General features: G+C 39.2%; 2 protein-coding genes across 3 annotated transcripts; one reads left to right on the forward strand and one right to left on the reverse strand.

Annotated features, from left to right (window-relative positions):
• Nucleotides 1-941: 941 nt before the first annotated feature.
• On the forward strand, nucleotides 942-5,371 carry LOC112256193 (PDZ domain-containing protein 11). 2 transcript variants are annotated; one of them, XM_024429263.2, is made up of 6 exons: nucleotides 942-1,034; nucleotides 3,210-3,313; nucleotides 3,424-3,564; nucleotides 3,689-3,787; nucleotides 4,089-4,149; nucleotides 4,290-5,371. In XM_024429263.2, the coding sequence occupies exons 2-6, from the start codon at nucleotides 3,221-3,223 to the stop codon at nucleotides 4,322-4,324; spliced, it is 429 nt and encodes a 142-aa protein (XP_024285031.1). In that variant the 5' UTR covers nucleotides 942-1,034; nucleotides 3,210-3,220; the 3' UTR covers nucleotides 4,325-5,371. The 2 variants fall into 2 exon arrangements, with proteins under 2 accessions (XP_024285031.1, XP_024285030.1); XM_024429262.1 differs by lacking the exon at nucleotides 942-1,034 and adding an exon at nucleotides 1,041-1,312.
• A 1,176-nt stretch (nucleotides 5,372-6,547) lies between these two features.
• LOC112256191 (START domain-containing protein 10) lies at nucleotides 6,548-14,696 on the reverse strand. The gene is made up of 6 exons (XM_042325726.1): nucleotides 13,922-14,696; nucleotides 12,384-12,531; nucleotides 11,831-11,934; nucleotides 9,229-9,346; nucleotides 9,040-9,092; nucleotides 6,548-7,852 (listed from the first exon to the last, which is right to left on the reverse strand). The coding sequence occupies exons 1-6, from the start codon at nucleotides 14,108-14,110 to the stop codon at nucleotides 7,637-7,639; spliced, it is 828 nt and encodes a 275-aa protein (XP_042181660.1). The 5' UTR covers nucleotides 14,111-14,696; the 3' UTR covers nucleotides 6,548-7,636.
• Between the last annotated feature and the right edge of the window lie 672 nt (nucleotides 14,697-15,368).

Raw genomic sequence — 15,368 nt, forward strand, 5'->3', positions numbered from 1 at the left:
AGCTGATTCACTTTCTATGCCCACTTCCAGGCACTCAACTGACCAGAATAGTAAACACAGCCAGCAAAGTAACTGGTCGACCATAGGCAGGTTTGAGCAGTCTGTTACACAAGGCAACCAAAAAGAAGGCACTGGCTGTCCATTGGCGACCGCTTCCACCCTCAGTTCGAGAGACGTCCCTCTGGCCAGCGCTTCAGAATGCCCATGGCCAAGAAGAACGTGTTCAAACATTCATTTGTTCCTTGTGATGTTGGAATACTAAATGCAAACTAAATTGTATCAGTATATGTACTTATCTATCCAGTGCAGTTGGGACAGCGGTCGATTGTGAGTGAATGTATTAATGTTTTTGGTGTATGCAAAATGATGGACTGACTGGTTTAAATGTGTATGCGTATGTGACCCTTTTATTTATTTTGTTTTAAATTTTTATTTAAATGTTATTATGCACACAACAAATACAAAAAAAACAGAGATATCCAAACAAGAGTACATAAACCTAACAGACGGGTATTACATATCAAGATTCATTTTCAATTTGTTAAATACTTTTATGGTGCGTATTGCTTTTTTGTTTTTACATTTACTGATAGAATTGAAATCTGATTTTGAAATTATCTTAAATAATGTGAAGAGTGGTTTGTACTCTGCCCACTTCATTTTAAGGACAAAGAATCTTCCATGAAAGATAAACAAATTAAAAATTGAAGTTAAATCAGGGTCCATATAATTTGGTTCAAAATAAAACATAATATAGAGTCTTTCAAATTAACATTAATAGTTGTTTCTTTGAAAATAAAATCTAACTCACACCAAAATCTTCTGACATAAGAGCAGTCCCAAAATAAATGGTCAAGAGTCTCTGGGTCACAGTCACAAAATACATATTTGTGTATTTGTATGCGACTTTGGAAGGTGATTCTAAAGAAACAATTCCACCCTTGATGGACAATAAAGTTTTATTATTTTCTATGCAGTTATCCATCTTTCGTCAGCAGGGCGTGGCTTGAAGGGGAAGTTGTCTTTTTTGCCTGGTAAGATTGTTTGTTGCTATTTGTAGCTAGCTAACAGTAGATCACATTAACACAATAACGGTGTTTATATTTTGGATTCATTGTAACATTTAAAGTCATCTGTAGTTTACTTGCTACACTTGCGTTATTTTGTCAGAATGACGATGGTGCAGCTCGTAATCACCGCCTAAGCTAGCTAGCTAACTGGTGTTAGCTAGCGAACAACAAATGTCAGGACACGCTTCCCAGCTGGCACGAGAGGAATATTGATTTTGTTCTTGATATTTTCGACAACAAGGGTAATATTCTCACATATTAACAATTTATAACATTGAAAGAGTTTCCAATACCTTTCAGAGTTTATTTCTGTGATCAAAGCCGTTCCCAGTGGTCTAACTACACGAATGAAAACTCATCTTAGTTTTGGGAATGATCACAAAGTTTATCCAGAACTCAGATTGGAAGGCGTGGGCTTACTTGAGAGATCTTGTTGTAATAAATATATACGACAAATTCTTCATTCACAAAACCAACTTACACCGAGAGGAAAGTTTTTCTGGAACATGCTTATTCCTGACATTGTCTGGAAAAATGCCTGGTTAAGACCTTACAAATACTGTATACCAAAAAAGTTAAGGAAGTGCACTTTAAAATGTTTACATAAGATATATCCATGTAATTCTATGATATCCAAATTTGTGGCTATTGATGATATCAGCGTTTTCTGTGAAAAAGGTGAGAATCTGTCTCACTTGTTCTTTGAATGTAAATATGTGTCAGAATTTGGGGAAAACCTTGCAAAATACTTCTTTACCATTATGAACACTGCCCATGTTTTTGACATGAAATATATAATATGTTACTATTGCAATGATAACAAGACCACTGAAATGATTTTTTAAAATGTATTCTTGTTGCCAAATACGTCATACACAAACAAAAATTCTATACCAAAATTACATTTTTTTCTGATTGAATTCAACTATTTTATTAAAACATTAACCAGAGTGAATAACAACAAGAATAACATCTTCCTGGATCATTATAATAAGATTTTTTTCAGAGTGATTACAATTGCACTCAAATGTATTTTTTGTATTGTTTTATTGCTCTTTTTTGTATGTTTGAGTATTTTCTTGTTAATACCTGTGTTTTGTTTTGTTAGAAATGTTTGATGTAGCAATGTAAGTTTATTTTTGTATTATGAATAAAAAAATGTCAGGACAGGTTGCGAACATGAAAAATGCAGGTACTAATGGCTAAGCCAGTAACGTTTATGGATTTTGATTCGAGTCCCTGTTCAATAAGTTATTGTCTCGCTTATACTGTTATTACAGAGGCAAACCTCCTGTGATTATATATTGCCTTATTTTATTGAGCCAAATTGCCTGTACGTCTGTGATTTTGCCAGCGCAGAATAAGGTCTCTGAATTCCTCTCGCCTGTCCATGACAAAATTAACCCCTCCCTTTTAGAAAAAAAGTAAGTTGTACCCCAGCAAAATCGTGAATCGCTAATTAAGCATTGACACAAAACAACGAAGTGCACTTGACCGGTACAATTGTTCCTCATTGAAATCGCTAAGAGCCAATTTATGCTTGATCCGAAATGTGAGCCTCTGGAGGTACGCAGAGGCCAAATTTATCTCCGTATTGCATCGCCGTGCTCTTCTCAAATGTTTTAACAGAGCAGCGACGCATTGTAACAATGCCAAATTGAGCACTGCATCTCAGTGCAAGAGGCATCACTGCAGTCCCTGGTTCGAATCCAGGTTGCATCACATCCGGCTGTGATTGGGAGTCCCATATGGTGCGGCGCACAATTGGCCCAGCATCGCCAGGGTAGGCCGTCATTGTAAATAAGAATTGTTCTTAACCGACATGCCTAGTTAAATTTAAAGGTAAAAAATTTAATTGATGGAGAGTAGATGAAGGCGGGAGGTCCTGTGTAAACACAAACTCACTTTCTTGACAACATCTTTCACAACAGCTCTGTTCCGCAAAGCGCAAGAAGTATGAATGCCCTGACATCTGCATAGGTCATATCACCGTAAATGTTGCACGGCCAATGCAGACATTTGGATTGACCATGCAGCGCCATTTAGTGTCCCACAGCCTCCAAACAGACATAACCTATTGTTTTGGAGAGACTATTGCATGCTGTAATGATAATTGCCTATGCTTTTTTTAACCAATAGGTTTTGAAACCATGGACCAAAAGATCCCGTATGATGACTACCAACTCCCAGTTGTCTTTTTGCCTTCCTACGAGAGTCCCCCAGCATGGATAGCCCCGCAGGAGGTACGAGTCTGACATGACATCCATACCCTGTCATAACACTGGCAACATTCAGTCTAGGGCGCCGCCACCACAGATCTTCAACGATGTTCCCTCTGTGTCCGTCTGTGTAGCGTATCCACCATCCTGACTACAACAATGAGCTGACCCAGTTCCTGCCACGCACCATCGTGTTGAAGAAACCTCCGGGGGCACAGTTAGGCTTCAACATCCGTGGGGGCAAGGCCTCTCAGCTGGGCATCTTCATCTCCAAGGTGTGTGTGTGTGTGTGAGAAAGAGGATGAGGCAGGTGCTACTGCCCAATTACACTTCTAAGACTCCGAAATGTTGGCATCTCTGTTTTCTCCTATCGCCTTCATCTCCCTGTGTGTATGATAGGTGGTCCCAGATTCGGATGCCCACAGAGCAGAGCTCCAGGAGGGAGATCAGGTGCTGTCTGTCAATGAAGTGGACTTCCAGGACATAGAGCACTCGAGGGTCAGTGATGCACTGTAGAATGTACACACCAGTGGAGGCTGGTGGGAAGGACTATGGCTGAAATGGAATCAATGTAATGGTACCAAACACATGGAAACAATGTGTTTGACTCTGTTCCATTGATACTGCTCACCCTCCTATAGCTCCTCCCACCAGCCTCCTCTGGTACACACCACACTATACCTCTTGATAAATCTCATTACTTCATTTTGTACTGCAGCACTAACTTATGTTTATAAAAAGATTCACACTTTGCGGGCATACATTTGTCACTCATAGACAACGTTTCTTCTCCTCTCAGGCTGTTGAGATTCTGAAGACTGCCAGAGAGATTCTGATGAGGGTGCGCTTCTTTCCCTACAGTAAGTGTTGCCATCACCTGCTCCGCCATCTAATATTTTAGGTGCCTAAATTGTATCTGACGCCATTATTGCCTCAGTTTCTCCTCTCCAACCTGTGAAGTTTTAATAACGGTTGTTATATAACTTCCTGTTTCCCATAGACTACCAGAGACAGAAGGAAAGGACTGTGCATTAGGTGGCAGACGAGTTCCCCGGGAGAGAGTGTGTGAGTGAGTGTCCGTCTTGTAGGAGTTGATGTCCTTGGTGCTACAGCCCCTGTCCTCCGTTTCAACCTAAGGATGAACGACCGCATGACTAACTGGATCCATTTACACCCCAGGACCACATAAAGACATTGCATTCCCCCTACACATACTAAATGATGCACACTGCTTCAGATGCTGAAAGGATGTTGTTATATCAGGTGTTCACTCACTTGCAGTGAGTCATGCACTGAAGACACAACATAGAGTAATGTATATTATTTACATACCATAATGCTCCAGGTCCCTGAAAGACAGGGTCCTGAAAAAGGGACGTTTGTTTTTGCTGAGTTTACAGACATACGCACGCTTCGGAAAGTATTCAGACCCCTTGACTTTTTCCACATTTTACGTTAGCCTCATTCTAAAATTACATTGTTTAAAAAATATTGTTGCATTTATTTTTGTTCAGTGTATTTATATACATTTATACACAGTTTAATGATATTCCAAAAAACATTATAATGGACCGAGGACCTGATAATGCCTTTATACTGTAAAAGATTAAGTTAATTTAATATTGAAATGTTTCGATTATCTAAGATAACATTTTTCCAGACTAGCTATTACACAAACTGTAGAACTATTATTAACTAACTTAAATTATATTTGACATAACATGTCGACTATTAAGGTGCCAACATCTTTCATTCAACTATGGCGACACCATAATCTCATATAAATTAATACTTGCCTTGTATGAAGCTCAATACATTAAACAAAATCACATTGTTTCCTGTGCTGTAGTTCATGATCCATCACTTATAAAATGTCAGCATGGAATGAGTTCCAAATCTGTTTTTACATGTCAAAATAGATTAGATGGTGTAAATAAATCACTCGTCCATTAAATGACCCTAAAGATGGAGTCAGGATAGTAGAACCTGTTTTCACTCTGTCAACTCTATCTTCTGTCCTGTGACCCACTTCACAGATCATGCTCTTGTAAAACACTAAATAAAACATGTCTAAACTCTCAAGCCTGGCTATAACTTTATTTGATCTTCTGTGACGTAGAAGTCCGTCACTGGCTGCGGGCAGCATTTGGGTCTCTAACGCACACATTCATCACTCCTCCCTGCTCCGTTTTAAGATAACAATATGGGTCAACACACAAGTTACCTTAACTTCTCTGTCTTAGTGCATACATTTCACACTTGTCAGTGTTCATTTTTAATATAAGTAATATGTATTATTCTTATCTATGTTGTGGATGAGCGCGTTTGTTTGTTCTGTTCCTCTATCTCTGTAGCTTCCGGGTATGCTGGATAAGGACCCGAGCAAAGGGAATTGGGCTGACTTTGTAGTGCCTGTCCCAAATGGCTCATTAATGTAATGGGCATATTAAAAGACACTGTCAGTAGTGATGTCATTTTGTAAATGTTATGTGGTGATATTGTTAAAAAAAACATGTTGCAATGTATATACTTTACTATGTTTAGTTAATGGAAAATGTAGGTTTGACTAGGTAATTGCTTAATTAATTAGGGTTAATTGTTCTGAGGGGAGAGGCTAGGCCTACAAAAGGAGCCTCTCTTTCAGTTCATGGAGAGGCATTTTGGATTGAGCTGTGAATGGGGCAGCATTGTTTTTTAGCTGTCCCATAAGGTATACATTTGATGGCAGTACTGTTGTTTTTTGTTCCGGAATCACTTTGTAAATTAACACCCTGAAGCACAGAAGAACATTTGCGGCTCCGCCATCTTTTTATTTTGATAGAGGTTAAGTTTTCCAGTATAGCCTTCTGGCCTACTCTGTGACAGTGACACATTTGGTTTCCTCTTTCGATGAAAGAATCATTACATGGTTACAGAAGCTTAATCTGGGATAAATCAGGTTGGGGCGGCAGGTAGCCTAGTGGTTAGAGCATTGGGCCAGTAACCGGAAAGTTGCTAGATCAAATCCCCGAGCTGACAAGGAAAAACAAAAAAAGGTCATGTAGGCTAAATCAGGTCATGCAGGTTAAATCAGATCATGCGCCACATGCAACTACAATATGTTCCCTGAAACACAAACACCCTCCCTTCCTATGAAAAACAGGTCTCCCTGTATTGCTCCAGTGACACCACAGTAGATTAACTTGTTCCACTTTGAGTTTCTGTTGGGGGGGGGGTTGACTGACTGTCACAGCAAAACACTAATTACACACATACACGTGAACCTTATCTGAGGTTTATATATTTAAAAAAACGACTTGACAATCATTTGTCTTCAAAGTCAAGTTCAAGAGCTGTATGCAAGGCTAACTTCAGGATCCTTGCTTGCTCTGTCATGACATTACTTATCAGTAACTTTATGAAAATAAATACACTTTAAAAGGGGTAAGATCTATGATGGTGATTCTTCAGGTAATAACACAAAATAAATCATACAATTCACTGTGTACATTTGTTAAAATACTATGTGTGATATTTTGCTAAAACTATTTCCATTTAATTAAGTCACCATTGGTTCCTATATGCAGTGCCTACAGTAAGTCCAAAGCATGCATACCAAGCATATATAACCAGCAATGGAAACAATTCCACTGTCTCCCTCCCAGATTGCACAAACTTTCAATAAATACCCATTTGGGAACCTACAGAATAACAAGGCACTTTCTGTCTAGTCATACTCATGGTTTCCAGTCATAAAGACAATAGTGAAATACAATGTAGCTCAAAAAACAAGTATTCCATCAAATAAAAAATCATACACAAATACATCTTTTCACTTTAATTTATACTCAGGAAATCAAAACAGCCAATCCTGGCTTTTCTTTAACTTCTGAATTATTCCAAACCTCATATCAAATTGTATAAAAAACTATCAAGCATGGCTGGTAATATAAAATACCTGATGCTGTCGTTTCTAAAAGTAGCTGTACGTAACAATCAACAACCAAGTCCATCTAGCACCTCTGCCAGTGCATTATCTGGAGTTGGCACAGTTTGTTGGCAAAAACTGGCTGCATTATCAGTTCAGGTGGAGGGGAAGAACCAGAATTTCCACTCGTTGGTATGTTGTTCAGCTCCATAAGGCCAAACAGATGTAAACAGTTTATTCTCTCATCCTCCATATAGGCATAAATAGTGGTTTATAAGGCAAAAACTGGATAAGTACAAAATAAATTGGGGGTGGATCTTAAAACTTTAAAGATTGGGATCATGTGCCATGGAGAGGTTGAGGACTTGAGTCTTTAGGTCTGCGTGAGCTTGTCCATCCATCCTCTCTTGTCTAGGCTTCATCTCCTCTGACAGACGTGCTCAGCTGCTGTCCTCTGCTTTGTTACTCTCCTGAATGTCCAGCTGAGAGCTCTCATCTACGTTCTCCAGAGAGTCTGCCCGCTGGATGGTCAGCTCGGCCGGGTCCATCATGGGCAGGGTGCTTTGCTCTGGGTACAACCAGGGCTTCTGATCCGGAGAGTTCTGCTCTTTCCACTCTGGGTAACTCTGGCCCGCCTTGTGCACACACTTCAGTACCTGCAGGGAGAGAGGAGTGCGTCAGAGAACGAGAGCTGAGCCTCAGCCTAGTTTTTCCCCTTCACCTCATTTTTTTTTTACAGTTCTGCCCTGAGTCATATGCATGTACAGTCCTTCAGAATGTATTCACACCTCCCAAAGCCTTTCCTTTTTCCACTTGTTGTGTTACAGCCTGAATTTAAAATGGATTCAATTGAGATTTTGTGTCACTGGCCTACAGACAAAATACCCCATAATGTTAAAGTGGAATTATGTTTTTAGAAATGTTTACAAATTTAATTCAAAGTGAAAAGCTGAAATGTCTTGAGTCAATAAGTATTTTATGGAGGATGGATGAACAGCGTTGTAGTTACTCCACAATACTAATATAATTGACAGAGTGAAAAGAAGGAAACCTGTACAGAATACAAATACCCCCAAAAACATGAATCCTGTTTGCAATAAGGCACGAAAGTAAAACTGCTAAAAAACGTGGCAAAGAAATTAACTTCATGTCCTGAATACAAAGCGTTATGTTTGGGGCAAATCCAACAACATATCAACTGAGTACCACTTAAAAAATGTCAATTTAATCCATTTTCAAATTAGGCTGTAACACATCAAAATGTGTGGAAAAAGCCAAGGGGTGTGAATAGTTTCTGAAGGCACTGTACATAATGTAATGATATTACAAAGAGCGTAAGTGGGGTGCAATTTAAGATGATTAACAGCTAGCTGTTAATCATTAATCATCAGGTTTCCATTCAATCACAGTTATGAGCCACACACACAGTCTTGGTTTCGCACACAAAGACACACCTTGCCCTGAATAGTTTCATGCTGCACATGCTATGAAACCAGAAGAACAAGTTCTACAGGGCTGCTGAGAGTCATTTTCTCTTCCTGAGAGACTTAAATGTCAAAAAAATAAAACAGAGCTGGACTGGACCTTCCAGTGTGTTTTTTATGGTTACCATGGTAATTTAAGGGACTTGAAACCCACTCTCAATATTCTTAAGATGGCAAGCTTTTACTACCTAGTTCAGGACAAGAATTACCATCGTAACACACACAAACACACAGAGGTATTGGCTGATTGTTGCTTTCGAACCAAATTAAAAAACAGTTATAACTCTGTCGTCAAACACAAAGAAGCTACAGAATTTAGCAGAAGGAAGATTAGTAACAATGGCTGATATTATTCGTACCCTGGGAGCCAGAACCTGAGACGCTTTGTTCACCACCCACTTAGGAAGAGAACCTGAAATACAGAATAAAATAATCAATATTCACAGCAACTCTTGGTACCTGTAGTGTAACATACCCTGTATCAAATATCTTTCAGTAAAGAAAAGACAACTGAAGCATAGGATCTGAAGAAGGTCAGTGGGTCTCACCTTTGGGGTCAGCCTGTGAGAGGTAGGTAAAGGAGCAGCTATTGGGTCCTGTGGCCTTCACCAGGTAGCCAGTCAGGAGGGAGATGGCTCTCACAAGGTCCTTTTTGGGAGGATATTTCTGTGACGGAAGAAATAAGAACCAAATCAGCTGAGATTTTGGGCGTATGTAGAACGTTGTAACATTCAGTACCTATTAGTAACTGAATGTTACATTGCAATAAAAACATAATTTCTTCATCCCCATTAGAACCACCTCATCTTGTTAAATATACATTAGGTGGTTCTGTTATATGACTCATCTACAGTACCTTTCAAAATTAATTCAGACCCTTTGGATTTGTTCACATTTTATTGTGTTACAAAGTATGATTACAATGAATTTAATTATATTTTTTATGGGACCAATCTACAAAAAATACTCTGTAATGTCAAAGTGGAAGAACAATTTATATATTTTTGTCAAGATTAATAAAATGTATTAAATAAAACAGTCTGTGCATAAGTATTCAGCTCCTGAGTCCATACATGTTGGCAATAATTACAGCTGTAAGTCTTCTTGGGTAAGTGCACACCTGGATTGTGCAATATTTGCCCATTAATGTTTTCAAAATTCTTCAAGCTCTGTCAAGATGTTGGGGATCATTGCAAGACAGCAATTTTAATGTCTTGCCATAGAATTTCAATTAGATTTAACCCTATCAGTCCCGAGACCCCAGCAAAAATCAGCTTTTCATTTTTTCTGACTATCATTTATCTGCATGTCCAGCCCTTATATTTAGCTTCACAATGAAGTGTTTTACCATTTTCTTTTCAGGACATCCAGGTCTACAAGTAGAACACAAAACTGTTTGACATTCAAAAGTTGCATTCAAAAATTTGATAAAAATGAATTTATATGAATGTTGTAAGTACAGAAATGGTTTGCTCAGTGGGAAATGAATATCCAAATAGTCAGTGACAACTGTGTTGAGTTTGTGACAGCAACCATGTGAGCTTATTACAGTATTATAGACACTATGTCCTGGGATTTCCTATGACCTATGTAGATGAACCCCTCAGCTTCTAACGACTTGTGTAGCTTGTGAGGGACATAGAGCAAAACATGCGTGTTCATTAGTCTCAGCTTTTCAGAAATACTGTAGCTTGAATAATTTGTAGCTCAAACCATTCTGACTCTACAGACATTTTTGTAAAAAGACCCAGCCCCGGGCCCCTTCAAGATCCGCCCTTGTCTCACACAGACTAATGGTTGATACCACCATTTTTAAAAGGGGTTAGAAGTCCTAAATCACACCGGTGGGACTCATTGGGTTGTGTCAAAACTGTAGCTTGGCCACTCAGGAACATTCACTGTCTTCTTTGTAAGCAACTCCAGTGTAGCTTTGGCCTTGTGTTTTAGGTTATTGTCCTGCTGAATGGTGAATTCATCTCCCAGTGTCCTGTGGAAAGCAGACTTGAGCCAGGTTGCCTGTGCTTAGCCCTATCCCGTTTCTTTTTATTCTGGTAGCTCCCCAGTCTTTGCCAATGTAAAGCATACCCATACCATGATGCAGCCACCACCAAGCTTGAAAATAAGGAGGCAGTTACTCAGTGATGTGCTGGATTTACCCTAAACATAAGGCTTCGCATTTAGGCCAATAAGTGTATTCCTTTGCCGTGTTTTTGTTGTTGTTACAGTATTACTTTAGTGCCTTGTTCCATACAAGATGCATGTTTTGGAATATTTAGTAAATTTGTACACTTCTTTTCACGCTGTCATTTAGGTCATTATTGTAGAGTCCCTACAATGCTGTTGATCCATCCTCAGTTTCCTCCCATCATATCCATTGAACTCTGAAGCTGTTTTAAAATCCCCAATGACCTCATGGTAACATCCCTGGGCAGTTTCCTTCCTGTACTGCAGCTCAGTTCAGAAGGACGACTGTATCTTTGAGGTGTCTGGGTGGTTTAATACATCATCCACAGCATAATTATTAACCACATCATGCTTAAAGAGATATTCAATGTCTGATTTGTTATTGTTACCCATCTACCAATCACTGCCCTTCTTAATGATGCTTTCAAAAAGCTCCCTGGTCTTTGTACTTGAATCTGTGCTCGAAATTCAATCCTTGACTGAGTGACCTTACAGATGTTGTATGTATGGGGGCAGAGACATGCTTAATCATTTAAAAACCATGTCAACCCCTAATATTGCACACAGAGTGAGTCCATGTAACTTATGTGATTTGTTAAGCCAAATTTGACTCCTGAACTAATTTAGGCCTGCCTAAACAAAGAGTCTGAATACTTATGCAATGACTATATTCTAGTCTTTTTTTTCTTCAAATGTTTCTTCAACTTTGACATTAAAGTATTTAATGTATATTGTCGACAACAACAAAAAAGACAATTAAATCCATTTGAATCCCACTTTGTAACACAATAAAATGTGAAGAAATCCAAGTGGTCTGAATACTTTTGCAAGGGCCTGTATGAGGACAATAACTGCCATTGAACTATAGGAATGGTAGAGCGGAGACAGACTGCTGTATATACTGGGTGGTTGCTAAGAGCCAGAGAGTCTACAGACCAAGGAGGTGAAGGTGCATGGCATACGTACCAGGTGTTTGACTGAGTAGTTAACGATCACATACTCGTCGTCCGTCACCTGCCACGAACGCAACGTCACCACATCTCTGTTCCTCAGTGGTTTCGGACACAGCCCTGAAAACCAAAAGGGACAACAACAAATGAAAAACTACTTGAGGAGAGCTTTCCTACAAAACCCCCCTGTCATGGTAACCAAAGATTCCGAAGACCTTCAATGGCAGCAACTGCACTCTCGTGTAGACTACAAATACACTCTAAAAACCAGCTCCCTTATGCCTTATCTGAACTCCTGAGGGCAGAATAAGAAGTACACTACAACTGCTGATGGAACCAATGCGATATAGTGTAATGGAAGTTAGTGAGAGAGGAGGCAATGGAAACAGAGATTCAGTGGAGGGGCACCATGGAGAAATGTGTTCCTCAAAGCAATGGGACAGTGGAAGGAATGTAAATAAAATACTTTACACCAGATTTACTGCACATTTTCACCTGTGGTCATCTTTGAACCACAAACGTTTAGTAACGTTTAGCACTTTTATCTCAAGCAAATAAGAGGCACGCACATGAGTAGTAGCCCACATCAGCGTTAGGGGAGAGCCGGGCAATGTCAAAGCTCTCCAACATGGTGGGGTCCCACTTTTTGCGATACAGGCCATCATGAAGGACGTCGTACATGGTGGCGGCTGACACATCTTTTATGGTCATTCTGCACTGAAATCCAAACAGCAAAAGAGAGCATTGAAGTAAATTGATTATTGAAGTAACACAGTAAATTCATTCCATCTCAAGATCAGGCCTTATCTGTTGAGTACTCACTACAATAAAATACGACACCAGATAAACCAATGGTCATGGAAAACTGGAAACCCCTAGGTGTTCTTGTAACAATGCTGCCACACAAAAACAAAAGGGTTGTGGTGCAAATGTGGAACAGAAAACCTGTGTTACGCTGTCTCCAAGGGACATTGAAATGTCAAAAGACTACTTAGCGCAGGGCTCTTCAACCCTGTTTCTGGAGAGCTACCCTCCTGAAAGGTTTTCGCTCCAACCCCAGCTGTAACTAACCGTATTCAGCTCATCAACCGGCTAATTATTAGAATCAGGTGCGCTAGATTAGGGTTGGATCAAAAACCTACAAGACGGCAGCTCTCCAGGAACAGGGGTGGAGAGCCCCGATAGAGATACATTGGAAAAAGGTCAGGCAAAGGACAGGAATGGGTAAAAGTTAGTCCTTTAATGCAATGTCTATTGCTCTATTCAGACTATGGGATTCATAATAGAAAACTGGATATTCCCATATTTTGTTAATATAGTTGAATAGATATAGTTGACTGGAACGAATTGCAAAAATCACTGAAGTTGGAGACTTATATCTCCCCACTAACGTTAAGCGTCAGCGGTCAGAGCAGCTTACCGATAGCTGCAGCTGTACACAGCCCATCTGTAAATTGCCCATCCATCCAACCAACTACCAACCTCATGCCCATATTTGTTTTTCTGCTCTTTTGCACACCAGTATTTCAACTTGCACATCCTCATCTGCACATCTATCACTCCAGTGTAAATGACTAAATTGTAATTACTTCACCACTATTGGCCTATTTATTGCCTTACCTTTTGAACAAGTATACAGTACTTGGCCTATGTATTTGCACACACTGTAACTTGTTCTCAACTGGACTACTTCATTTGCACACACTGTATACAGATTTTTCTATTATTGTTATTGACTGTACTTTGTTTATCCCACGTGTAACTCTGTGTTGCTGTTTTTGTCGCACCGCTTTGCTTTATCTTGGACAGGTCGCAGTTGTAAATGAGAACTTGTTCTCAACTGGCCTTCCAGGTTAAATGAAGGTGGGGGAAATATATATATATATATATATATATATATATATATATATATATATATATATATATATATATATATATATATATATAGAGAGAGAGAGAGAGAGAGAGAGAGAGAGAGAGAGAGAGAACATATTTTGGTCAAACAACTCAACTGATCCATGCCATATACTGTTAAGTGTTAGTGCTAAAACATTAGGCTACACTACTGTGTATCAAATCGACAGATGAGTCAAGCCAGTGTCCTCACCTTTATCTTGTGAACTTTAGGGATGTTTTTGTTTCCTTGAGGGGATGATGCTACTGGGGCCACCTCGACCCAGACCTCCATTCCGTTCTTGTCATATTTACTGTACCAGTTGTCCGTTGACAAGGCTTGTCTTCTGAAGTCTGTGAAGACTGCCTCGTCTGGTATAATTCCCGAAAGAATTCGAGACATAATAACGTTCTGGATGAACGGGAAAAAGGGTAGCTACTTAATAAGCAGTAAAACAAGTGCGAATGGCAATGCTAGTAAAGTCACTGAATTAATGTTGTGTATCCAGTCCGATCCTCCTGCCTCCAAAATGCTATTCTATTATGACAGTGAGATCAATCCGGATATACTCACTAATTATCATATCAAGTTAGACTGGATTTTTGTGCTGGATTCCTGACCCACCCAGATTCCAGCCGAAAATAATGCAGAACAACTCTACACGTAACTCCTTCCGGAATTCACACAGGTAGCCTACTGGAATCTTTTCTTGTCTACACAGTGCACACATAGTTTTGGAATGAGAACAACTACTCCTAGCTTGTGTTAGCTCAAGTTGGCTGACATTGGGAATGATGGTATCCCTAGATTTAATTCGTCTAGATTTCATTCGTACATAAAGTCCAGGGCCCAGTTTCCCAAAAGCATATTAAGGCTACGTCAATCGTTATAACCTTGGTAGGAGCATCGTTAAATCTCCGAAACCATCGTTACTAAAGTGATTATCGAAAACGCTCGTTATTTACCGACCACTCGTTGAACACCCAAGTACGTCGTTAGATGCTTTTTTTTGCCCTTCCGCGACACTTTATACAGACTTCCGCAAAACACAATCAAGATGTTTATCTGTCTTTTGTGCTGACAACTTCAGAAGGAATGTGACAACTACAAAGTTGCCAATTTCTTTGCATAACAAGCGAAGGATATAAAGACCCTTCAAATGAAAACCGAGATTACTGTATTAAAATATAAATAGGCCATAGTTTAGGCTACATAGACCTATATATTTCAATGATATTTAAATCAGACTCATGTCAATTCAATTGAGTTGTATTTAGCTATTTGTACACTGTCAAATTTTTGCCTCAATATATTATTCATGATGTGTAAACGTGTGCAATGTGACAAATCTTGATTTTGGTAATTAATTATTGTTGGGTATTAGAATAAGCCACCTCAATAGTTGTAGCCATAGGTGATATCTCGGAATAATTATAACCTTCAGGTAAAATCGAAAACGGAGAACGCTGATCCTATCAGTCATAAATAGTTTATGCTTGGCCAATAAATCACTCTCAAAGTCTACATACTGTATATTGTAAATGCACAATATCTTGTGCAAAAATAAAATGTCCTCCTGGCACAGAAACGGTCACATTGTTGGTTACAATTATCACTAATGCATTGTGGAATACATGACAAGGCCCATACATCTATTGAT

This window comes from Oncorhynchus tshawytscha, linkage group LG08 (genome assembly GCF_018296145.1).
Source record: "Oncorhynchus tshawytscha isolate Ot180627B linkage group LG08, Otsh_v2.0, whole genome shotgun sequence".
Lineage (NCBI taxonomy): Eukaryota > Metazoa > Chordata > Actinopteri > Salmoniformes > Salmonidae > Oncorhynchus > Oncorhynchus tshawytscha.

Coding starts and splice junctions, on each gene's coding strand:
- LOC112256193 (XM_024429263.2), top strand. CDS start 3,221: ATGGACCAAAAGATCCCGTATGATGACTACCAACTCCCAGTTGTCTTT. Junction 3,314..3,423: donor CATGGATAGCCCCGCAGGAG/GTACGAGTCTGA, acceptor CCGTCTGTGTAG/CGTATCCACCATCCTGACTA. Junction 3,565..3,688: donor TGGGCATCTTCATCTCCAAG/GTGTGTGTGTGT, acceptor TGTGTATGATAG/GTGGTCCCAGATTCGGATGC.
- LOC112256191 (XM_042325726.1), bottom strand. CDS start 14,110: ATGTCTCGAATTCTTTCGGGAATTATACCAGACGAGGCAGTCTTCACA. Junction 11,935..12,383: donor TGATGTGGGCTACTACTCAT/GTGCGTGCCTCT, acceptor TTTGGTTTTCAG/GGCTGTGTCCGAAACCACTG. Junction 9,093..9,228: donor CTCACAGGCTGACCCCAAAG/GTGAGACCCACT, acceptor TCTGTATTTCAG/GTTCTCTTCCTAAGTGGGTG.